At 31.0% G+C, this 26,393-nt stretch overlaps 3 protein-coding genes across 5 annotated transcripts in view; 1 reads left to right on the plus strand and 2 right to left on the minus strand.

Annotated features, from left to right (window-relative positions):
• LOC139488033 (serine/threonine-protein kinase/endoribonuclease IRE1-like) overlaps nt 1-9,664 on the minus strand; it is a 30,186-nt gene extending 20,522 nt beyond the window's left edge. For both annotated transcript variants that reach the window (XR_011655921.1, XM_071273347.1), the window contains exons 1-9: nt 9,483-9,664; nt 7,922-8,030; nt 7,027-7,063; nt 6,412-6,557; nt 5,889-6,017; nt 4,810-4,852; nt 3,167-3,228; nt 2,606-2,665; nt 796-982 (exon numbers count right to left, since the gene is read on the minus strand). Coding sequence is in view for 1 of the 2 variants with exons in the window: in XM_071273347.1 (XP_071129448.1) it covers nt 796-982; nt 2,606-2,665; nt 3,167-3,228; nt 4,810-4,852; nt 5,889-6,017; nt 6,412-6,557; nt 7,027-7,063; nt 7,922-8,030; nt 9,483-9,551 (842 nt within the window). In the remaining variant the exon portion in view is untranslated. The remainder of the gene's footprint in view (nt 1-795; nt 983-2,605; nt 2,666-3,166; nt 3,229-4,809; nt 4,853-5,888; nt 6,018-6,411; nt 6,558-7,026; nt 7,064-7,921; nt 8,031-9,482) is intronic.
• A 204-nt stretch (nt 9,665-9,868) lies between these two features.
• LOC139488035 (small ribosomal subunit protein uS7m-like) lies at nt 9,869-15,118 on the plus strand. Its single transcript, XM_071273349.1, has 6 exons — nt 9,869-9,992; nt 11,663-11,824; nt 12,500-12,563; nt 13,121-13,291; nt 14,236-14,373; nt 14,933-15,118. Exons 1-6 carry the CDS (start codon nt 9,919-9,921, stop codon nt 15,014-15,016), a joined length of 693 nt encoding a protein of 230 aa, XP_071129450.1. The 5' UTR covers nt 9,869-9,918; the 3' UTR covers nt 15,017-15,118.
• A 3,698-nt stretch (nt 15,119-18,816) lies between these two features.
• LOC139488037 (transmembrane protein 94-like) overlaps nt 18,817-26,393 on the minus strand; it is a 49,060-nt gene continuing 41,483 nt past the window's right edge. For both annotated transcript variants that reach the window (XM_071273351.1, XM_071273350.1), the window contains exons 25-29: nt 25,982-26,109; nt 25,223-25,320; nt 22,612-22,705; nt 21,679-21,843; nt 18,817-20,083 (exon numbers count right to left, since the gene is read on the minus strand). In XM_071273351.1, the coding sequence (XP_071129452.1) occupies nt 20,011-20,083; nt 21,679-21,843; nt 22,612-22,705; nt 25,223-25,320; nt 25,982-26,109 (558 nt within the window). In that variant the 3' untranslated portion in view covers nt 18,817-20,010. The remainder of the gene's footprint in view (nt 20,084-21,678; nt 21,844-22,611; nt 22,706-25,222; nt 25,321-25,981; nt 26,110-26,393) is intronic.

Genomic DNA, 26,393 nt, shown 5'->3' on the forward strand with positions numbered 1-26,393 from the left:
TTAACTTTTAAAATCTATTTAATGATGTTCCACATTGTAAAATAATGTTATATTTTGTTGACTCAAATCTATGGCAGGTTCCAAATCTATGGCAGATTCCTAATCTATGGTAAATATGACGTAACAAATGCCAAAAAAATCAAATCTATGGCAGAGTTTTGTTTTGTCTAAATCTATGGCAGATTTTTATTTTGTCTAAATCTATGGCAGATTTTAGAATTACGTTATTTTCCAGGGAAAAAGTGGAATATAACGTCACAATAAAAAATATGCCAAATTAGTTGTCGCCGACTTCAGCAAAGTTGTTGGCCTTCCAAACATTCCTGATGTCCTGTGTTAAAAAGTGTTTTCCCTCTAGAACAATTAGACGATGGTTTAAAGAAAGATGTTATCTTTTATCCATAGAAGGGACAATAATTATGTAATGTACCGTCCGAATCCCGCAATGAAGAAAGGAACAGCTGTTTTAAGTAGGGGATATTTGGGGAATGGAGTTACATTGTATATTAACATTATTACTTGTACATGTACTGCCTTGTAGGACATTTGTATAAAATCTGCCATAGATTTGGAAACAACAAAAAACCGCCATAGATTAGGAAATTAAAAAACTTGCCATAGATTAGGGTTTAAAAATCTGCCATAGATTTGGAATGGCATGACTTTATATTTACCACAGATTAGGAATCTGCAATTGATTTGAAACCCATCATAGATTTGAGTCCTACATATATATATATAAAATTGCTGCTTTGGTGAAAATACAAATCCATCACATTCTCATAATTCACTTACTAGAATACTTCCTGATCTCCATGTTTTAAAAACTTTTCCTTCCATAACCTAGAGGTGAGTTTCCCTGTTAAATGCTCCAATGTCTCTGGAGCAAAGGTATAGAAAGGTATTTTCTGAAGACCATCTGGAGATAAGGAATACATAGCAACTACTGGAGAATTATAATTATTTAACCACTTGATTTCACCTGTAAAAGAGAAATATAAAATATAATTACACATGTGTTATATAGATGTATGAATGTTTCCCAACATATAGAAGTATACAATAAGTCTTATTTTATAAATATTAAATGAAAATCAAGAAAATTTTGCAGCTATCCTGAAATCACATTCTTCACTATTTCTATACGTTAATTAACTACCAGTATTTTATCATTTAACCAGATGCTCTGCAGGGCAGAGCTTTATATGACCACAGAGGTTGAACCCTGAACAGTTGGTGCAAGTATGGACACAACATTCAAGCTTGATACAGCTCTGAATTTGGATTGTGATTAAAAAGTTGACATAACATAGGTTTCTGACACAGAATGAATGTGGTCTAAGAACTTAAACTTAAAAACTTTAAAATTTTAAATTGGACATTTACCTATTATGGTCCAATATCCAAAATCTAAATACATGGTTAGATTCAGCATATCATAGAACCCCAAAAATTCAATTTTTGATGAAATCAAATAATGTTCAATTTTAGACCCTTTAGACCTCAATGTGGACCAATTTGATAACCGGGCACAAATATTAAAAATATAAATACATGGTTACATTCAGCATATTGAAGAACCCATATTCAATTTTTGTTGAAATCAAACAAAGTTTAATTTTGGACCCCAATTTGAATCAACTTGAAAACTGGGCCCATAATCAAAAATCTAAGTACATGTTTAGATTCAGCATATCAAAGAACCCCAAGATTTCAATTTTTGTTAAAATCAAACTAAGTTTAATTTTGGACCCTTTGGACCTTAATATCACGAATGTAGACCAATTTGAAAACAGGACCAAAAATTAAGAATCTAAATACACTGTTAGATTTGGCATATCAAAGAACCCAAACAATTAATTTTTTGATGAAATCAAACAAAGTTTAATTTTGGACCAACTTGAAAACTGGGCCAATAATCAAAAATTTAAGTGCATTTTTAGATTCAGCATATCAAAGAACCCCAAGGGTTCAATTTTTGTTAAAATCGAACTAAGTTTAATTTTGGACCCTTTGGACCTTAAATCCTAAACTGTTAGGACTAAACTCCCAAAATCAATCTCAACCTTCCTTTAGTGGTCATAAACCTTGTGTTAAAATTTCATAGATTTCTATTTACTTATACTAAAGTTATTGTGCAAAAACCAAGAAAAATGCTTATTTGGGACTTTTTTTGGCCCCTAATTCCTAAACTGTTTGGACCAAAACTCCCAAAATCAATCCCAACCTTCCTTTAGTGGTTATAAACCTTGTGTTAAAATTTCATAGATTTCTATTTACTTATACTAAAGTTATTGTGAAAAAAACTAGAAAAATGCTTATTTGGGACTTTTTTTGGCCCCTAATTCCTAAACTGTTTGGACCAAAACTCCCAAAATCAATCCCAACCTTCCTTTTATGGTCATAAACCTTGTGTTTAAATTTCATAGATTTCTATTTTACTGATACTAAAGTTATAGTGTGAAAACCAAATGTCTTCGGACGCAGACACCGGCGTCATACCAATATACGACCAAAAAATTTTCAATTTTTGCGGTCGTATAAAAAAATATAGAATAAAAATCCTCTTGAGATCAACGTAAAATATCAATTAAAGGAAATTTACCAGATTTGGAATCCAGGGTTACACTCATTCCATTTGAACTGGATGATAAATGTTTGAAATCTGAAAATATATAAAACTTTAATGAGAATGAAATATGTAAACACATAAAATGAAAATCATATATGGATGTGACTATTCATTAAAATATGATACACCTTGCTGTCATTGGTATTATTGATTTACAATGTCAGTGGCTGACCACATTGTGGTTTATTTCACAGTTTTAATCATTTTACTTTCACATTATTTTAAAACATTATAACAGGTTAAGATATACTTTCTAATGTGATAAAGTAATGCAAGACTTCAAATTCAAACAGTCAATGACATAATATGCTCAATCCTAACAGACAGTCAAATGTAATTCCTGTCATAAAAATGACTGAGAGTTGGTGTTGATTTTAAGATGCATAAGATAAGACATTTCATTCTATGAGGTTATGAATTGGGAGGAATTCAACGGATATATGTTTTTCATAGAAGTTAAAGAGAAATGTAATTTGAATGCAAGCAAACTAACAAAATGAATTATAAGTTGATATTAATGATAATCCTTCATACCATAATCTTTACTATCCTTGTTTGCTACGTTTGTAGAATAATCTGTAAATGTAGCATTCCACCTGGAAAGATAAAAAAAACATAGTATTGAGAAAACTGACTTGATCATTCAAATCAAGTATGCAACAAGAATTAGAACTGAACACTTAGAATACCTTAATTAACTGTATTTGGAAAAAAAAACACCTGGATATATATTTTTTTTAAATTTATTTGTAGCTGTATTGATGTCTCACTGACATATAACTCACATGGGTATTTTTAAATGTAATTTAATATTGCTGAGCACCTTTTAAAAACACAAATTCCACAATTGATTTTTCATTTGACACATGTCATTTTTTTATCTGACAGAGTCAATGAGTCAATATATGACGTATCACAGACATCAAGTACTTGCTGTCCTGTGTAAGATTACTGAAAGTAATCTATGATTCAAAATTTTCAGTGTATTCTTAGCTTTTATGCTGTCATTTGTTTTTCTGTTCAATGTTCTAAACTAAAATCTGCAATCAATGATATTTTCATAGTATACTTTGATTGACATATCATTATATGACACACTTTAATTGTCTGCAGACTCTTGGAGTGTTGTTGTCATTTACTGGTATTTTAATTTTTAATAATGTTGCATTAATTGACAACCCTGCAAACCAAGGTATCCACTTTATTAAAACTCTATCGACAGGATTCTTAAGGCCTTAATTCACTATTTGAATTTAATATATTTTATCAAAATAAGTAAATAATCTGTAATTATCAATTACTGTGGATTTCTTTTTATTTGTGGTATACCAATTTTCGTGGGTTTCGTGGGTCACAGCGAACCACGAATTTAAGAATTCAACGAAGAATAATCCCGAGAAATGTGTATGGAGTCGGATGTTTATTTCCGGTTATGTTATGCAGTTCTAGTATAGTGTTGACTAGCGATTAACATTGTAACATAACACGTGTTTTTTATTGAAAGAAGATACAAGTATTTTGATTAAATCTATAATAAATATATCGAATATCAGTGATAATTTACTTTTTAAAATTGATTAAAACTGTTCATGGAAAATAACTGCAAGTTGTTAATTACCGTGTCATAGTTTGGTTTACCAGTGATTAAAAATCAACAGGATTAAGTACGGGGATATTGCCCGTAGGTAATATTGTTTATGACAGGAACATTTATTTTCACACCTTATACTTATATCACTGTTTATTATATCGTGATTAGAGAAATGAGCTTTCAATCATAAAGTTTTGAATGCCTTATAGGATTCAGACAAGGATTTATAAATTGTAAAACAAACAAATAATTAGTTGTCTCTGTCCATTATTGTAATCAAAGTTATCAATGAACACTTTAACCTAGAATGACCAAGCGAGGATTTTGACAATTCAAAACTTTTTCAATGATTTCCTTCATTTTTGTTTTGTTTTATTATTGATCAAACCAAGGAGGTTATATGATCTCATAAATCAAAAAGAAATCCACAAATTACGTATCTGATTTTTTGTTGTTGTAATCAGCGATCCACGAATTTACGTATACCACGAAACGTCTTTTTTTCTCTATCCACGAAAATTGATACCCACGAAAATAAATGAATCCACAGTAAATACGACAAATTCTAAGCTTAACTTATCCTTACCTTTTATGTCCAGTTTTACTGTCAAACATAGTTATTGTATACTCTGAAAGAGATTAAAATAATATGTACATCATTTATAGCTATACAGTAACAGATCAAACTGAATGAGAGGCAGGATAAGGTTAACAAAATAGGGAATAGTGGGTCAAATGTGAGAAAAAAGGGCAAAAAAATAACGAATAGAGAAAAATAAGGGAAACAAAATATTTTTTTTATTGCCATCTGATTAAAAAATAGAAACCATACTTAATTAAATTGAGAATGGAAGTGGGGAATGTGTCAAAGAGACAACAAAACGACCATAGAGCAGACAAAAGCCGAAGGCCTGTTTTCATATCTTTTAATAAGATACATGGTAGTGTGATAACTTAATTAATAAACAGCTGCCCCATGAGCACATGATACACCCTTCGTCTTGTGTGAGAAGTTTTATGCAATAATCATAAATAGTTTCTGAGATACAGTGCGACATGTGAAAAAAAACTTTTTTTACAAAAAACTCAATAACTCTAAAATAAAATTTTGAATCATCACCAAAAAGTATGTAGATCTTTAGATTAATATAACTAAGAAGTGTGTAAAGTTTTAAGCAATAATTTTAAATCGTTTATGAGATATGGCGCAACATGTGAAAAACCAGCCCCCTTTTTTTACAAAAAACGAAATACCTCTAAAATCCTGACAGACGGACGGACGGACAGACGAATGAACGCCAGACATTTGTATACCATAATACGTCCCGTCAAAGGCGTATACAAATTTCTCTGAGGCCAGCAATACTTTATTTTTTTATAATATGAAGGCAGGTCTCAACTTAACTATCAAAGAAGCACCCACATTCCAGTAAAATTCATCTCTATCTGTATTTTTTTAATTGGTCAAAAAGGGAGATTTATACGAGTCATTATCTAGCTCCTAAAATTGTGAAAAAGAAATATTTTTAAAGTTATTTTAAATGTATCTTCATTTTAATTTATTTCCAAGTTATAAACCAAATGAGATGAGAAGTATTTTTCAATGATTATTTTGTATTTAGTTTTGTGAACTGTTTATTTAGTATTTATTTTGAAACAACCTACCTGATCTTCCAATATATATGACATTTTCAGCATCAGATGGACAGACTTTCTGTGTACCATCCATAGATAAAGTACGAATCTTTTCTCCTGTGACAGGGTCTACAGCTATCCATACATCCTTTTTGTGTCCTAAATAAGAAAGAGTAATTCAGTATACCGATTCTTTTTTAAATCACTTTGGTAAAAAATTTAAAAGTTAAAACTGAAAAACTGTTAACATAGAGTTGCTTCCCCTTTATTTTACAGTCAAGTTCATCCTAAATGGGTATACAGTAAGGGTTTCAATTATTCCTTTGTCAAGTAATGGTGTTTAAAATATACATTTTTTGCAGATATTCACTCTGTTAGAATTCTGATAATCTAAGGAACAGTATTTATTTTCTACTTACTTTTTTCAAGCAAAATGTTTGTGTAATAATTTGAATACCTGTATATAAGATTCCTTCGTTACTTTTACAAGGTGATGCTGAAACAAGCTGTGGTATTGTCAAAGGTAACTTTGTTTGTGTAATAATTTGAATACCTGTATATAAGATTCCTTCGTTACTTTTACAAGGTGATGCTGAAACAAGCTGTGGTATTGTAAAAGGTAACTTCTTTATTCCATTCATGCCATCTCCTAATGCATACAAACTTCCATCTTTGGGGTCAGGTAAGAAACTAAGTTTCCTTAAATATGATTATAAACAGTAATATTAAAATTGTTCTCTATACAATCATTATAGAAATGTTACATGCAAAAAAAGAAAGAAAGATGTCAACAACTGTTTGAGAAGCCTAACATATGAAATGATTAAGACTTCTTGAAAGACAACCCGCTGTTACTATGAAATTCACAAAAAAATGTCTTTACCAATTCTTCAAAATATGATAAATTCTGTATATATATATATATATATATAGTTAGGAAAACTTTTAGAAGTATAAGATAATAAGATACACCAATAAGGTTGAAGAGCAAGTTTGAGTGTATATAATTTACAACAAAAAGACAGTAAGACAAGCCGTGAGCTATTTGACCTTATGTTAAGGAGGAAAATTTTAATTATGTCTGATATTCAATTACATTGAATGTAATTAAGTGATGCAAATCTAAAGAAGCTTACAAATTTAAGCAGTTTTGACTGCTTTCACTTACCCTGCTGTGACCTCAACTGGCACCTTTATAACTGGTTCTGCAAAATATAAAACCAAAATAATAAAACATAAATTAACAAATATATGATCTCAGTAAGTCCCTCAATCTTTAGAAAGATTTTTCCTACAAATTTGTATCATGGAAAGAATTTCATACATTAGTGAAGGAAATATTTAAAAGATTTACAGAAAACAATTCGGTCTTTTTTTCAAAAAATACTCCAGAATATCATTATTATGCATAGTAAATTTAACATGATTTCCTTAATAAAAACATAAACATATTGCAGAAAAGAAAAAAAATAGCTAAATCACTACATGTTTTGGTAGATTTACAAGTTTTAATGTCTTGATTGTAAATGAAGTGAAAATCAGACATGTTTTAGAACCTTACATTGTAACATGTGCCACAAATGTTTTGTCAAACCTTTGTGAATGAAGTGAAAATCAGACCCAAGGTAAATCCCACTATTGTAACATATGTTACATGTCACATTGTATACATTAAAACATTTTGACAAAGGTTATCATTGGGAACAGAGAAATCAAATTAAAGAGACATGACCTTTGAATTGAGGTTTAAAATGCCTAGATATTCCTACACTACAAGAAGACCATTAGTTGGTAACCAGACAAGACAGCTTTTTTCTAAATATCTTATACCCTATAGCTGGTTATTTTCGCGGATGTAAAATTCACGATTTTCATTCAATAAGGTATACAAAATATTTTAGCGGTTATTATTTTGATGGATTTAAAACTTTTATCAATACCTATGCATGTACACTTATAATATGGCTGCATTTATTTTGGCAATTTTGTTCTCTCCGCAAAAATGAGCAAAAATTGACATCTCGCGAAAATAACCTGCTATACAGTATCAATATACATTGTACCTTCTTGTAATGTCCACTGTGTTTTTCCTGTTGTTTTACTGACAGCATGCAACGTACCATCAAGTGTAGACACAAACATCAATGAATCATGTAAAGATAAAAAGTTGGCCTGTAAAATAAATATAGTTTCATAATATGTAATCATAAAACAGTAAATCAATTAAAAATTATCTTAGGTACAGAACTTTTTTACATTTGTAAAGGGGCATAAATCTAGAAACATAAAAGTGACACCACCAAAATTCAAACATCATCTGTGTTTTGTGGTAATAAGCTTTGTGTATAAGATTCCTAACATTTGGTTAAGATAAACTTAAGTTAGTGAAAAGAAACAAAAATGCAGCAATTTTTCCCATTGTAAAGGCACATTACTCTTGAAAGGTAGAAGTGATGCCACCCAAATTCAAACTTGATTTGTTTTTTGTAGTAATAAGCATTTGAGAAGAGTTGTCTCATTGGCAATCATACCACATTTTCTTATTTTTAAAATATGAATCTGCAAGAAATTTTTTTGGGTCCTTACTGTAGACCCTAGTTGACTTCATGCAATGATATTATAATACACATAGTTCCTTAATGCAATGACCCACTCAGACATGCATCTACCACATGATGTATGTTATTTTGTTTTTCTGCATGTATAATTGTGTGTGCAGCATGCTAAATTATTCCCATGGATCAGTACCCTAATTGTTTACTTATATACATGTATGGTTTGTGTTAATTTTATCAGAGCTAATTAATTTGTTTTCTGTGTTTCATGTCTTGTTTAATCTGGCTGAGGACGACCCTCCAAATGAGGAACCATTTCCCTAAATGAGGAACAATTCCTCATTTGAGTAATCATATGACATGTTTGACAGTGCTAAAAAAAGTCCATAAAATTCAGTTACAAAATTTTGTTTTTAACACCTAGATGATTACTTTAATGAGGGTTTGATACTCATTTGGGAAATAGAGTTCTTCAATAGGCGGGTTATCCCCAGTCTTTTAATAATGCTTGCACCTTTCACTAGTTTGTTCGCCATCACAAAGGACCCTTGTCAAATTTTGAAGGCACAACTAAAATATCTGAAGCCATAATGGATTTGTGATTGTTGTATGATGTCAAAAGTTCAAGCGGTGCAGATTCTCGGGTCAACCAGCGCAACTTTCCAAATAGCGATAAGGTGTATAGTATTAAAGTCTGTTAGCATGTGCATGTATTGCATACCATGTATACAACTTATCGCTATTTGTCCACCATTACTGGATATCACACAGATTTCCGTAAAATTTTGACGTCACAATACAAAATATCTGACGCCACAATGAAAAAGTGATTGTTGCATGCTTCAAAAGTTCAAGCGGCCAGGTCAACCGGGATTTGCGATAAGGTGTATAGGTCTATCATGTTTAACTGGGTAAAAAGAACGACAGAGTTTCAGTGATGCACCAACTTTACGTAACCAGTTTATATGCTTATATGCTATTGGTTGTAGATGTTGTAGCTTTTATCTTTGAATAATTTCATCATATTTTCCAGCCTCTTCAAGGCTCTTGTCATGACTTCTGTTATTACCTTACAAACAGGCGTTAACAGAGTTATTTGCAGACAAAATAGAAGAATTGTTGTACTAATTTTCGACATGGTTTCTCATTTCTCAAAATCAACTCATATTAAAAGGGTAAACAAAGCGTGGCGTGGGGAAACCCTCAATGTTTTCATTCTTCAGCTTTTCTTGTTAATTATGGGAAACGTCCAAGAGGTTCGAAATGATAGTCTATTTGATAATTTTTTTCATTCTACATTATATAATTATTTTAGGTACATTTTATGTTTGAAATAAAAAAAATTGAATGATAATTAGTCGAAATTTTTTATTTTTTACTTAAATATTTAATAAAAATTTTATATTGCGACGAAACTATTTCTGATTAGCCAAATAAATTTGCTGCTTTATTTACCGGAAAAGAAGAAAAGCATCGGAACTTCTTTTGACTTTCCTTAGATAACTATGGCACTTTGCAAAGGAAAACTTTTATTTCAATACTTTTTGAATAACCCCATTAATCATGCAAGATTTCTTTCGTTAGTACTTTTTGGAATGTAGAAATTTGTTTTATCTATCATTAACCTGTTGACAGATATATTTGGTTGATAGAAAAATTGTTTGTGATTTTTCAGGCAAAATGTCATGACCACCACTGGCACAACTTTAGGTTACTGACTAGGTTAACTAGCCATACTAGACTCCATAAAAACACATAAACAAGGATTTCCTGCTCTTCACATTATGCCTATATGTCTAGCAAAATTGTACTCCATCATAGTTTTTCTCTCCTCGATAGAAGTCGCTGAACATACTGAAAGCGAGACCGACATCTTTCGAATTCATTGTATACTCGTCTTGTGGGTTTTGTACTTTTAAGATTCATCATAACAAATGGACAAATATGGCCATATTTTCAACTCAAAAACTACTCTGTGTACAGACTTACCTATGCTGGAGGGGGGTAGGAGTGGTACTGATCCCGAAATCCTGGGCTTAACAACATTTGCTTAAAAACCAAAATCCAGAGGTCCTGAATTTAAATAAATTTATATCCCGACATCCCTAAAATCGAAAGAAGAATTCCTAGATCCCGAAAGGGAAAATCTCGAAATCCTGAGCTTAAAAGCACCCGATCCTTTAGTCCTGATAAAGGTCATATCCCCCCTTTGCTGTTTGGAAAGTTTTATGGCCTAGCATCCACTAGATATATAAAAGTTTAATGCATTTTGTGTTTTTATACTCGAAAGATAAAATCTTTTTTGGTTTTTGATGGGCATTTTTTTTCTTCTTTCTGCAGAAGGTGTAAGAATAAACAAACACCTGAATACACCTTATTGCTATTTGTCAGCCATTACTGGATACATTTGTACTACACAGGTTCCCATGAAATTTTGCCATCATAAAACAAAATATCTGACACCAAAATGGAAAAGTGATTGTTGTAGGCCTGGGTAGCCGGGATTAGCGAAAAGGTGTATTACTTTGATACTGTCTACTCAGATAAATTCTTTATCTCACCTATAGTTGTGAGGATCCTATTGTCCATGCCAATTAAGGACAATCAATACAATACAAACCAGTGTTTACCTGAGGGAGCATCTCAAAATTGTACCACAACTTAGTTAATTTTCACACCTAATGCACAATGATATATGAAGGGAAAAAAAATGCCCATCAAAATCGAAAAGAGATTTTATCTTTCTGTAACACAAAATGCATTTAACTTTTATATATCTAGTGGATGCCAGGCATAAAAACTTTTCCAACTGGACAAGTAAGTCTGTACTCAGAATGATTTTTTACATGTAAATACAGCCATATTTGTCCGTTTGTTATGATGAACCTTAAGAATGCATTGTGAAGTCACAATTTTAATTGAAAAGCATGCATAATACATATATACGTATTCGTATGACGTACAAAAACTTTGACAATCACCATACTTTTCCATGCTTTTCCTACATCACAATGCTTGTTATAAAGTCGCACTAAGAAACAATTGTTTGATGGCCTTGTTTATGTTGATTAACATTATGGGGCAACCAGTTTAACTCATTCTTTAAAATCAAATTGAGGTAGGTGCAAAGGGGATTACTATTTGCGAACAACAGCGACCTTAACTATTGGAATAAAGAAAACCAACTGTTGTACGAATGGACATGAATAATTACAAGACAATGAAGAGAATGCTTTTTTATGTTTTCAGATTTACACAATCAAATCTCTCCAGATATGCCAAAGATTTTATAGATCCTATTGTAGAAAAAGAAGAGTTGTCAAAACCATTAGATGAATTTGATACCAGAAGGCATCGGCCAGTTAAGGCTGCTCGAACTGAAGAAACAATTATGGGTGACCAGGCTGTACAGTAAGTAAATGTTTTAAAGGAGTCAGGATTATCATACTTTTTCTGTAGCAGAAAAATTAGTCACTAAATATACTTTGAAAATAAATTACATTTGTACATCAGAATAAAATTACATCTATAAAATACAGAGAAGTGGTATAATTGGTAATAAGACAACTATCCATCAGAAATCAAATGACACAGATATTAGCAATTATATGTCACTTCAACCTTCAACAATGAGTAAAACCCATACTGCACAACAAGCATTGAAAGGTCCTAGCATGACAAAATGTATAATATTAAAATTGAAATATAAGTGTTTCATTCCTCACCAGACTTTTCCACAATCACAGAAAATACCAGAAGATACACATACATGTAACAGTAATCAAAGAAATCATGCTGATCGCAGCTAGTGAAAAGACTTTAACAGTAAAGCTCAAGCTTCACAATTTAAGAGATATTTTCAAGATTGATAAATCTGATTTCTGTTTGGTACAGTAGAGAAAATTGATACAAGTGTAGCAAAATTTTTTTTGATTCATAACAGCTAAGTTTTAGATATGCATAAGAATTATATACACATTTTTTTTCACTGGGATTGTTTATTATGAATCAAGTACTACTGCATGTGAGGTACAATATATAGAAAACGGTTCAATTAATTATTAAAACTCACTATAATCATTTCAGGAAATTCATAAATATAATTATGAGAGATGGGAAGAAAGATGTGGCAAGAGGTGTAATAGATCAGGTAAAACTAGTAGTCATGGTAGTATTTATCAGACTTATCAGATACCATTATTTTTGGACAAAAGAGAAGAAAATCTGTGCAATCCCTGAAAAACACATAAAATTATATCCATGTTAATTGTTATTGTAGCTTCAGAAGTTTTTTACACCAATTTTGAATGAAATTAGATACACTTTACTATAAATGAAAGTTGTTCTATTGTTTATAATAAGAAAACAAAATGTCCTTTTAGAGGTATAACATTTCATGTATTGACTGAAATGTTTGTATGAGCTATTGCCTCAGTTGGTGTCCTTCCCAGTTTGTATGGAGGAAACATATATTGCTGTAATCAATAGTTAAGTTTTCTAATAAGTTGTGATAATGTAATTTTTATTAAACATTGATATTTGATATGCTTTAAATAAATGCATGATTTTACTACTTTTCAGACTTTAAATTATTTGATATTAAAGTTATATCTATGGTGTTAATTTTCTGAATATGGAAAAAATATACTTATTGCAAATTTATTATATTCATTATGAAATCATATCCCTTAGTTACTTATTTTTCAGACTTTTGCCAATATTAAGAGAAAACAAATAGAAAGATACCACAGAGCTCCAACACAAGAGGAAAAGGAGAAAATAGAACTTGACCCTGTTAAAATATTTCATCAAGCCTATGAAAATTGTAAACCTGTCTTGTATACAAGAACAAAAGTACATGGAGGTTTTAAATATAAGGTAAACAATCTTTATATTGGAGTATCCATTGTTCCAGTTACAGTAGCAGCACTACAGACACAGTATAATACATTAGAACTGAACCTTTAAAAAAAACTTAAGTCAAAGGAGTTGTTATTTTAGAAGAAATGGCATAGAAAAAAAAACTTTCTCAAGGATGATAAAAAAAAACACAATAGTGCATGATTTCATTCTGAAAAGAGGATGTAAAATCACTACCTTCCTTTTTGAAATATTAAACTTTACCTTAAAAGTATGAAAATATGTAGAAGGTGTTACTTATGAAAGAGAATGAGCTCTGAATATTTAGTTATTAAAAATAGCATGACAGTACTTATTATGTTTGCTGTAAATAAAGTTTGAGAGGGTTTTTTTTTTAATTTAATTTTAAATACAGTTTAACCATACAAATACAAATTCTGTTGTACTTATTAAATAAAAATATATGTCCATATGAAAACCATGAATTTACAACATTTTAAGTGATGACATTCAATAGCAAAAGCATGTTTTTATCACAATTTTCAAGAGAGTATATAATGTAAGCAAGTTATTTTTAGAATACCAAGTTATTTTTAGAATAATTGGACATTAATTTTTTTTTTTGAGTTTTTCTGAATGGATCCTTAGATTATCATTGCATAAAGTGTTGTAAAAATTTAGTATGTTTCTACAAGAAACAATTCATACTTTAATAATTGTGGTCAGTTATTTTCACCATCATACATTATACATAAAATATACCAAAAGAAATGTAAAAATTTTATCCCATTGAAACTAGTGGATTTTTCTCTCACAGATGTTAAGAGGATTGAATGCAAAAGTTCTACAAAATTGTTACAGGTTTTTGTATCCAGGGTCAGTAGTTGACAAGATTTTAGTTGATTAGTATATTAAGGGTGTAATCCACATACGTCAAATATTTGTACTTTTTAATTTTTCAGGTACCTTGTCCATGTGAAGGCAATACACAATCTTTTAAGTCTATGAAGTTTTTAATTACTGCTGCTGAAGAGAAAGACAAGAGGATAAGAATGTGGAAAAGGTTATCCCTGGAAATTATTGACGCTTCCAGAAATGAGGTACAATTTGTTTTTGTTTTGCTTATTTCCAACTTGAATCAAAATTGGTAGCCATGTCATAAATAGGAAAAACAATGAAGTTACTCAGTTTAATTTTCAATAAATCCCAAATTGTTTATTTCCTTATTGTACCCCTGCATTGAAAGGAGCGATTATACTGTTTTTTATCAGTATTGTGTTGGTTCTGTCTACCCCATAAAATTTGAACATGTTTTTTTCAAGCTTCATGTGGTAGATGCATTTCACACTCAACTCTCATCAACATCCTGTACCTATGTGGTTACCTTAGATTGGCTTGAATGCCTTTAGTTACAAAAACAACTCGGATTGAAAAGTTTTAAAAAAATTATATATTTTGTGATGATTTATTTTCATCATACATAATTTAAATAAAACAACATAAAGTACTTCCTGTCATGACTGTCTCAGTCTAATGTTTAGCTGATTCTTGCATTTAATATTGCTGTATAGATGGTTGCAAAAAACAAACCTCTTTTCAAAGACATTTTTATGTTTATAGAATAGATATGCATGTACATAGTATCTTTGTATATTTCAGGGTGTTGCAATCAGGAAGAAACAGAATCTACATCGAGAGTGTCAAGCTAACAGAGCATATTCTCATTTTAGATGGAGCAAGTGAAAACTGTCAATAGAACCTCTATTTGTGTTAGTATGTTTCCCATGTCATAGTGTGCTTTTGGGTTATAAAAACCCAGAAAAATAAAAGAGTATGGTTGTATTATATCATGTTTTCTTGTTTGTCAATCATTCATTAGCCCTTTTCCATTGCAACAACTGTTATTATTAAGTGACTCTGTCTCAAGAAAATCTGCCAACACTGATTTCCAAGGCATTGTTTACCAACAGGAACACCGTTTTTTCTGTTAATCTTAGCAAATTATTAGTCTTTCCTATTTTATGAGTGTAAAATTATTTTTCACAAAATACTGTTGATCATAAAATATTCTAACATATTTTGAATTGCAACAATTTTAGTGTAGTTCAAATTAAAATAAAATTCTTTCCCTTGTTCTTTTGTACATATATGACCGAACACATGTAGTATAATGCTATATAACAACAGAAAAAAGAGGCTGTATTTTGGTATTGGTTTGCTTAATTGTTTCATTTGATCTTTTTGTATTGTCTAGTCCGTTTACATGTATATATACCAAAGGCCCAGTTAGAACCAAACTTGACAGGAATAAAATCATTTTTATATGAATCATGAAAATAAGAAGATATAGTATGTTTACCAAGTAGACAACTTTATCAGGGACAAAATAACAGAACAATGAGCAGAACTCATATAGCATAGTAAGCAGATGTATTTGTGTGAATAAAATAATCTGCAACACAATAATAGACAAGACTACGACTACACTGAAACTTAAGTTTTGGTTATGGTTACACCCCCTGAAATGAGAAATGATACAAGAATCTACAGTAGTTTAGGCTGATCATTCAAAGTCTGTACCTGTAATATTGGATAGTTCTGTTTGAAGTGTCAGTATTTTAAAGAATCTGGCAATTTAGAAGAATATCAAAACCTGGACAAAAAAACCCATCGACCTAACCTTCTATTTTGAAGTTGCCCTCATTCTGAGTAAGATTTGTTAGGACTTTTCTTTTTTGTGTTCTGGTAATTTCAAGAAATCTCTAAATAACTTATGGTTAGAATGATGGTAAGTTGCGTAGTTAGCTCCCCATATTTGTTACTTTCTAGTGCTTTTCAACCAAATTATATCTTGAAATTACAGGACAGGAAAAGGAAAAATTATGTTATATACGTGCACCATTACACATTTTCAAAATAAATTTCATGTTTTCACGACTGCTTGATAGTCAGATACTTTAATAGGTTGATTAATGTGAAATCTTTTGCCATTCTTGTGCAGAATGAAGATATATTTCTGTAACTCTTGTATTAGCGCATCTGTCATTATCATATATTCCTGTGTTTCCAATTGCAAAAGCAAGTTAAAGTCATAAGAAAGCTCAAATTAAAAAAAAATTTGCATATGTTTTTTTATAACTCAATGGATAATTTTCATTATAATTTTATGTACATATATTTTTTTTCTGAAGAAAAATTCTTAATTTGTTCATATTTAGAAGAAGTTTACTTTATTTTATTTGCTTCCTTCCAGGAAGCAATTCCCTGACATATTTTCCATATGCAAAGTGACCTCAGTGTGACCGTTCTCGTAAAAATCCGGTGATTGCAAAAGAAGGACGAAAGATACCAAAGGGACAGTCAAACTCATAAATCTAAAACAAACTGACAACGCCATGGCATACACATGGATGTCCTAAAAATAAACTATTATCTGATTGTACATGTTAAACATGTACTCAGTACCCATGCTTTTAGTTGATTGTTGACAAGCAAGTTGGCTTCAAAACCTGAACTTTAATTACCTGCCATATTTTCACAACACTGACCGATTGAAAAAAAATTGACCATTATACGAAAAAAAATGATAAAATCATGCACAGAAGACAAAGTTTATGATGTTTGTATGCATTGGTTCAAGAATTGGAATAACATTTTTTTTCATCGGTCACTCGTTTTGTATGACTAAGTTAACATTCAACTGTATTCATTTAACATTGAACAGGGAAAACTTCATCAAACTTTGATTTGCATCTGAGGAAAGAAAGTGATTTTATATTTGGTCTACAGTTTGTGATGAAAGTCACAGAATGAAAGGCTTGGGATGTCAATTCAGCTGCAGCAGCATAAACTGTTTAAATAAACTCATTATATATTAGGGGATAGACAACCTGGATATTTTGTACCTTATATACAAGTATGTTGTTTTTCCCTCTCATATATTTATCATCCAGGACCTCATTTTCATGGTTTAAAGACTGCTTCAAAAGACTGAATAGTTTTTTTGTAATGTGGGTTTTTCACTTCTTATAAGTAACTGGATATCTATATTTGGTATACATGATCCTTGCAAGGTCTAAATGTAATCTCATTTTCATGGTCCATTTATAAATGTTAGGAACTTGTCGATGATACGTAGAGTATGGGACCATTCTCAGGTGTTAAGATTTCATGGTAAGGTCAGTTTCTCAGGAACTAAAAGCATTAGGTCAACTATTTTTGGTGTATTTAATGGTAGTTAGTGAACATGTCTGTCTGCAGGTTACAGTGGTGACCTCATTTGCATGATTCAAAAAGTAAGTGTTTTGTTTTCATGTTCAAGTACATTTCTTACATAGAATAAGCAAAAGATTAACTATATGTGTGAACTGCAATGTCAATTTGCTGTATGATGTATTGTTGGTTAATAAATTGATGACCGCTTAATGTTCAGCAACAAATATTTCATGTAAATTCATGGTGATAATATGTTGAGATATAATTATACCCTGCTTTTATATTAGAACTACACACCAAGTTTGATTTTCAACATGCTTACTCACAAGGTTCGGTTCTTCCTAAATGTCAAAAGACTGGTTTAACCTAGTTTGGATCAATCCAATAATTTCCTTATTTGTGCTTCTTTGTTACATATTTGTTTGTTTTTGTTCTGGTTGAGATTGTGACACGGTGATGACTGCTGTATCCCTATTTCTCAATTTTACCTATTATGTTTGTTTTGTTCACGCATCATTTTGTAAATATAATGGAATTTGATGCCACTGCCACACAATAGAGATGGATTTGCGCTATTACACCAGGTTCAATTTACCATTTTCTACATTTAAAGTCAGGAATATGACGGTTGTTGTTCATTTGTTTGATGAGTTTTATCATTTGATTAGGGAATTTCTGTTTTGAATTTTCCTCATAGTTCAGTATTTTTGTGATTTTACTTTTTCCTACACTATGTGTAAGCTGTAATGAGACTAGAGAAAGTTTAGAATGCATTGAGATTGAAAGCTTTCCTTGTATACCTTCATTTCTTCAATACCAATGCTAAAGTGCAACAGACAAATCATATGTTGTGACCAGCAGGGAAGTACCAGAGATATTAAAATCTTTTTTTTTGTCTGATGGTAATCCAATCAGAATGAAAATACATTAAAGGAGTCTGTAACAGTGATACCAATACTCTTTTTGTTATCAAAAGTTTCTTGGATAAACATACATATCAGGTTATTGATACAGTTTTAAGGGGACAATACCCCTACAAAAAATCTGAATGTTGATATTTTTTCTTTCTGTCTAAACATACATGATATTAAATTTGGAATACTACTGATTTTTGATACATCTACCCATATATTTAGAGGAGGCTTCTTTAAGTCAATGTGAGTATTAGAGGTATTGTGATATTATAACACAAATTTGGCATACCAATAAGGGTTATGAAAACAAACAGTGTTTGTTAACAATGCTATTTTTTGACACTACAGTATCTTAATTGGACTGACTGTAAGTACTGTAAAGAGAAAGCACAAATTAAAAGAATAAATCATGAACCATGATGATAAAAATTTAATAGCTGTGAAGGGTCATTTGTTTAATACAAAATAATCACAAATAAACAAAGAAGACAAAGGATGTTCAGTTTTACTTGTAATATCTCTAAATATTTTGCTCATACAATGTAATATAATTTGTCACATGATTTAAGCTCCAGTAACTGAACAACAAATTTCCTTCTCCTGATGGTTTTATCAAACAATAAAACAAAAAAGTCATCATTAAGTACCAGTCTGCCTAAGAATCAGGCAGTGGTGAAAATATGACCATAAAAACCCACCTAATTTGACATTGATTTCAGTTCATAATATGTAGTTATGCACAAAAATAACATTTGTTTCCATTTTCTGTTCTGGTAATAGAAGATACAATTTGGTTGAAATGCACTAGAAATTAATGAATAAGGGGAGATAACTCTGTAATTTGCTATCATTCTAACCAATTTTCTAACCAAGTTATTTGATATTACCAGACACACACAAACGAAAGACTAATACTTTTTAACTCAGGATGATGGTTAGTATTAAACAGCATGATTAGCTTGGTGGGTTTTTTCTTATCATGTTTTAATTTTTACCTAAATTGCCTGATTCTTACAAAGACTGGCACTTTAAAATCACATTGTTACAACAGCTCAAACATATTTCTGTAAAAAGAAAAAACTAAATTTTACTTTCCAAAAGCCATCTGAATTTATGAAAAATATATGTGTTCTAGAAAATTATAATTTAAAAAATAACTATGTGGAACTGTTTTGGTGGACTAAAAGATGTTTGAACTTCATACAGAGCATGTTAAGAATAACCAAAAAAGGCACATTTAATACTGGGAAGGTATTGTAATGGCAAATAAGAATATATATATGTATATGGTAATTGTGTGGGGTTTTGACTGTTATTACCTCAATATAAATTTGAATGAAAAGGTAATGTGAGGCAATACCGACTGTGCGAGGGCTGTATAGCCAGTCAAGGTCGTTAAACACTTCCATATATATAATGTGAGGTATACATCAACCAGACAGCAACATAATGACAAAATAAATCAAATATGTAGGGGAAAACTCATATAGTCATTAACAAAAGATAAGTTTCTATACAATATGTCCAGAGTCTATAAAAAATATTAAAATCTTTTTAAAATACTCTTAATTTGTAAACATAATTAATATCTTAAAAAATCATTTTCTATTAGAATGGTGAATTCATGCCAAGTTTTGTTCCAAAGTTCAGTCTTGTCCTTTTCTGATATCTTGTGTAAATGCTGAAATAAAAAAAAAAATATTTTGAAAACCGTTTTCTCTAACAGTATCACTTATATCTAAAAACTTTATATTTGGATATTTTCTCCAAAAAAAATTGCAGATTAAAATACTACAAGAACATCTAGCCTTTGTTAGTTTTGTGTGTTTTTAGATTTTGGTTCATTTGTATGTTTTGGGGCTTAGTGTGGTATCCATTTTGCTGAACTAGTAAACATCACTGATTAATGGCCAGCTAAAGCCTGCCTCTGGGGTATTATTTTTGTGGCATCCTGTTTTTATTGGTGGAGAAGCTGGAGTGCCTAAAGAAAACCAACGACCTTTGGTAGGAAAACTGACAATCCTAGTCAATCAAGATCAATGGCATGAGCCGGGTTCGAACTCGCAACCTCAGTGTTGACTGGCTAGTGATAACAGTTGAGGACAACATAGACCACTTGGTCACAGAGGCCCCTTCAAAAGTTGAAAGCTCATAATAACTGATATGTATACAAGTTATAAATTCATATCATATCGTATGAATTTTTCTTAACACATGTAAATAAATACACATATTAGAACTATTTAATTAATACATTGTATACAAATTCTTATATTGATCAAGATAGTGTATCTGTCAAAATGTAATGGCTTTATAAAAAAAGGTTCTATTATTCTATATTTAAAGTATAATATTTAACAACAGACTTGTTGTTTTTCTACACTGTTTGCTTTGCTATAATGCTAAAAATATGTGCATCTATATTGTAGGATTCTGTCCGTTTAACCATTAGTGTTAGAATTCAAAGCTGAGATTTTGTATGTTTAAAATATTAATCAATTAGTTAATATATCTCAATTCTAAATAAATTTTGTATGGTGTTTTTTTTCCTAATCTGTAACTCACGCTGTTGTTTTTCTCTTTTAAATAGTTTCATATTTTGTTATATAGGAATCTTTTATGGCTAATTATATGTTACGGAATGTCCTTATTGTTGAAGGCCATACAGTGTACGTTGATCTGTAGTTTTTCAAATTCTGACCCTTTAGTCTGTTGTGGATGGTTCTAGTTGGAAACTATACCACATCTCCTTTTTTCATACTGGTATATATAAATATATATAAACTGGGTATATGCCATCAACATAAAAAAAATTAATTAACAAAAACCAGTAAGTTTTAATCAGAGGTCAGAAACTTACAAGGTCTGTAACTTGAGATGACTTGTATAGGTTTTGCTCATTATTGAAGACTGCACAATGACCTACTTTACTAGCTGCAATGTTATTGATTTCTAGAGGAAAGATGTTTCATTGTCAAGTATGCCGCATCTTCTTATTTTTATATAGCTGGTGTATGAGGTTACATTACTAATTTATGCCCAAGAAACTATGATAAAACTAATTCATAAAATTCAGTTTACTGACAGTACATCAACTGCGTAGACTGAAAATATAGGATTTCTAAGGGAGTCTGCAAACTTGAATTCTAAGTTTATATTTTATCTATCTTAATTATACAGTGATATCTTGCTTATTGTGTATACTGTTACTTAAGTTCTAAAATTAGATTGTGTATATATCTCATATTGTTGTGTATCTAAATCATAAATACTTACTTGATTTCATATTTCTTTACCAGTTCATTTACACCAATTATTACAAGAGGGAAACTAAATCCTACAGCATATACTGCTGGATGTATGTTAGAAAATGACATTGGACTTTGATCCTTACTTCGTAGAAAAATATCACAGACACTAACAATCACTTGACCAACTAAACTGAAAATAAAGCAATACATTTTAAAAATATGATAATGGTACATTCAAAGCCTTCTCAATCAACTTCTCTCTGTCACTTTCACAACATTTTGTTTTCAACAGTCATCAAAATATAACTACACGTATAGCAATAAGAAGATGCTTGCCAAGACGATGATTAAACTGTTGGAAAGCACCAATCTAATATCAACTGTATAGCTTGTTTCTTTTTAGAAAGACATAAGCTTCAATACCAAGTAAGCACCCACAACAAGGGAGTTTTTATAAGCAGGAGTAAATCTTCAAATTGTTTGTAATATGCAAATCACTTGTTTTAACATGACCAGTCCCATTTTGACTATAAAAGGGCTGCTTTAAAAAGCGTAAAGTGATGATATCAAAATCACTAAAAATCTGAGTTAGTCTTCTGAGCCACCATTGTACCGTTTAAAATACAAATCCAAATTAGAATTGGCTCCAGATACAATTCAAACTGATCAGTTCTAAAGAGTTGACATATGAATGATTTTGTCTTTTATACAGTTGAATAGACTGATGTTAGCCTAAAATAGAGAGTTTCATGGATATTTAGGTTGAATAGACTGATGTTAGCCTAAAATAGAGAGTTTCATGGATATTTAGGTTGAATAGACTGATGTTAGCCTAAAATAGAGAGTTTCATGGATATTTAGGACAAGTCTTTTACTTCTGTAAACACAAACAATTATTCACACAAACAGACAGAGTGGTGTAAAACAATAGTCCTTATATCATTGTAATATTACTTACACTAAAGGAATGACACATGTCCATAGCTTGTTTGTTGTTGGAGATTTCTGCCATAAATGGTCAAACCAATGTACAAAACCTACTGATGTACATACTGTAAAACAGAAAGAATAAATAACATTCAGAAGATGACATTACTGGTACAGAATTATAGATTAGTGCAAAGAGTATCTAAAGGAAAATAATGAACAAGAGGCTGTCACAACGACAGCAAACCGGATTTATTAACATTTATTTGTGTCCTTGCAACAGAGCTCCAGATAAGCTGCGTATTTGCGTGATCACGCAATAAAAATAATAAAAAAACCAATGCAATTGCCCATTGCAGGGTTCAATAACCCAATTATTTCAAAGGAAAACCCAATTATTTGCCCAAACCATGAGTTCTCAACCCTTTAATTGGCTACTGTTTGCGTTATTTACCCTTATCTGTTTACAGTCGTCGCGTAAATCTATGTTTATAATATTTATAATTGGAAATCTCCTTTCGTTCTAAAAGTAGATCCCTGCATCAAGTAGCTGAAATGGGTCCCTGTTGGAGTTTTCCCGTTGCTCAATAGGTACACGTGTTTTTGAAAACATTTCGGTCTTCTCTGCGTGTATCCAATTAGCGTGTGTCATTTAGTCATATTTTGTTTGCATTGCTCGAGATTTATCAAAACATACATTGAACTAAAACGAAAGTGAATGTCCGGTAAAAATATTGAATAGAAGCATGTTTTCTGCTTCTTTTGAAAAGCTGAGGGAAAGTTATAATAACAAGACTCAGCCAGTGTTTTAGGAAGCGTTCATCGAAAGCACGGGCGTGTGTGCATACCTTCTAACGAGAACAATGCTAATAAACACGGGGTTTCGTCAAAAACGAAATCAGTTGGAAAAAGTGAAAGGCCAAATCAATTATGACATGATAGAGCATGAGAAACCAAAAGTTCTAATAAAAGACAACTAAACCCAGATTTATATAAATTGAATAAACCAAAATCATTCATGTATAATTAGAGGTCATGCAGTATTTTTTTTTCTTCATTTTACGGTTAATTAATGAATACACACACAGGCACTGGTCTCAGAATTTATTATATTAAGGTGTAAGACGAGTGCCTGTGAATACACATATCCGTTTTTGTGAGAAAATACAAAACTGGCAGAAGGTTTGGAACGGGACACAAATTAAACCTACAATTGCTCATCAGTGAATAAACCAAATAAAACAGCTAGCAAATAACCCTAACCCTAACCCTAAATCAAATAAAACAGCTAAACAAAGAAAGAAACATATTTAATATGGAAAAAAAATCTGGGGTTGATATTGCCTAAATATTCAATAGTGTGTTGATGAAAAAACCCAATTACATTCAGGAGCTTGGTGGTGAAAAACCCAATTTGATATTAACATGAGGGGTGAATTGGAATTGATAATGCAATTAAAAAACTTTATCACCCAATTATATAAGAAAATGGTGGGTAAAAAACCCAATTTGAGAATTCTTATCTGGAGCTCTGTTGCAATATCACAAGAACCATTACTGATGAATGGTGAAAGTGAAAATCGTCAATATCAAATTTGACCTCCATTTTGTCATCAGTATCAACATATTAAAATTTGAAAAGCTTAGATTGAATGGTTCATGAGTAAATGCAACAACCTGAATGGAAACGCCATTTTACGATCTTTCAAGAACCATAACTCCTGAACGGTAAAAGTCAAAATCGTCATTATTCAACTTGACCTCTATTTTGTCATCAGTAACAACATATTAAAATTTCAAAAGCTTTGGTTGAATGGTTCATGAGAAAATGCACGGACACGACGGGAAAAACCATTTTTCAATCTTTCAAGAACCATAACTCCTGAACGGTAAAAGTCAAAATCGTCATTATTGAACTTGACCTCCATTTTGTCATCAGTAACAGCATATTAAAATTTCGGAAGCTTTGGTTGAACAGTTCATGCATAAATGCACGGACACGACTGGAAACTCCATTTTTCAATCTTTCAAGAACCATAACTCCTGAACGGTAAAAGTCAAATTCGTCATTATTGAACTTGACCTCCATTCTTTCATTAGTAACAACATATTAAAATTTGGGAAGCTTTGGTAGAACAGTTCATGCGTAAATGCACGGACAACTCCATTTTTTAATCTTTCAAGAACCATAACTCCTGAACGGTAAAAGTCAAAATCGCCATTATTGAACTTGACCTTCATTTAGTTGTCAGTAACAACATATTAAAATTTTAAAAGCTTTGGTTGAATGGTTCATGAGTTAATGCACGGACAACATTTGATTGCCGCCCGCCCGCCCGACTGCCCGACCGCCCGCCCGCCCGCCCGGCCGCCCGCCGTACATCCCCAAATCAATAACCGACATTTTTGTCACAAAAATCCGGTTAAAAATCAAATAATTATCTTAAGGAAGATTATTCATAGCAAATATTATGGTGCAAATTTTGATAACAGCAGATTTCTTTTACAATATCTTGTCTCAATGTTCTCATTTATAACCAAAACATCACATTTACCCAAGTTTTTACAATGCAAGCAGGTTAAATTTGATTTATTCAAGTTGTTTCTTAATTAAAAAATACAAAAGCTTGGTCTATACTTACTAAGATACAACACAAAGAAAAACAGGAACACATTTTGAGCAATAGGTAAACTTTCAGAGAAGTCATCATACCAGTACTGTGTGGAATTATTATGATGACTGAAAAAACAAAACATTTCTTAGCATACCTGTATTCTATAATTTTCACAAGTCATTTATTTAAGTCAGAGAATGGACTAATATTAATAAATCAGATGGAGAATAGACCAACGTTTTCAATTTCACAACATGCCACACAATGCATAAATTCTGCAGATTTAAAAAAAAAGTTCCCATCATGCAACATGCTGCATAAATTTGGTAGGTGACAAAGGACTCGTGTCTCATTGATGCATACCTTATATCTCCTTTAATCATATCAATAATCCAATCAAAGTGCTTGTTATGAAATAAGGTTGAAGATTTTGTTTATTTTGAAAAATTACATATTGCTTTTTATTAAGCAAATTTTCAACAAGAATTATAAAACAAAGGGAGATAACTCAAATTTTAAATACTACTTGACAATAACATCAATGAACAGATACCATGCACATGTGTACAAAGTAACATTTTCTTGACAAGTATGGTGAAAAATATCATTTTGTAACTTGAAAGCCAGGAAAATTGATATCCAAAGGTTAATGATGAATCCACAGTATTTCTTTGGTATTGTGAATAGTTGTCTCATTGGCAATCATGCCACATCTCTTTGATTTTATATTTGTGCAACTCGCTGTTCATTTTCCTACAAGTAATAATAAAATGGAACTGAACTTACCTAAATGAGTATAATGAACATGAAGAAATGTCACACAATGAGTTCAAGGTCAAACCAAAACATAGTATGGAAATACAGGTAAATGGTACAAAACGTAATAAAAAACAACACAGGAATTGTAGCACCATCTAAAAAGTACAAAGATATCAAATATTATGTTAAGTAGTACTCAATATGAATATGGTGTATATATTGGTCAAACATTTTCATATTAATTCCTAAAACTATATTTTGTATACATTCATATGTTAATAATACAAACCCTTTGAAAAAAGTGCTATTATGTTTGTCAATTCCAAGGTTAATTTTTCCAAATAAACTTTTTTTATCATTGGTTCAAAATTATGATATTCATAGTCAGAGTTCGTATATATCATACATTAACATATATGAAGAAAAAAAATATTTATTT

Source organism: Mytilus edulis, chromosome 9, assembly GCF_963676685.1.
Source record: "Mytilus edulis chromosome 9, xbMytEdul2.2, whole genome shotgun sequence".
NCBI classification, from domain to species: Eukaryota; Metazoa; Mollusca; class Bivalvia; order Mytilida; family Mytilidae; genus Mytilus; species Mytilus edulis.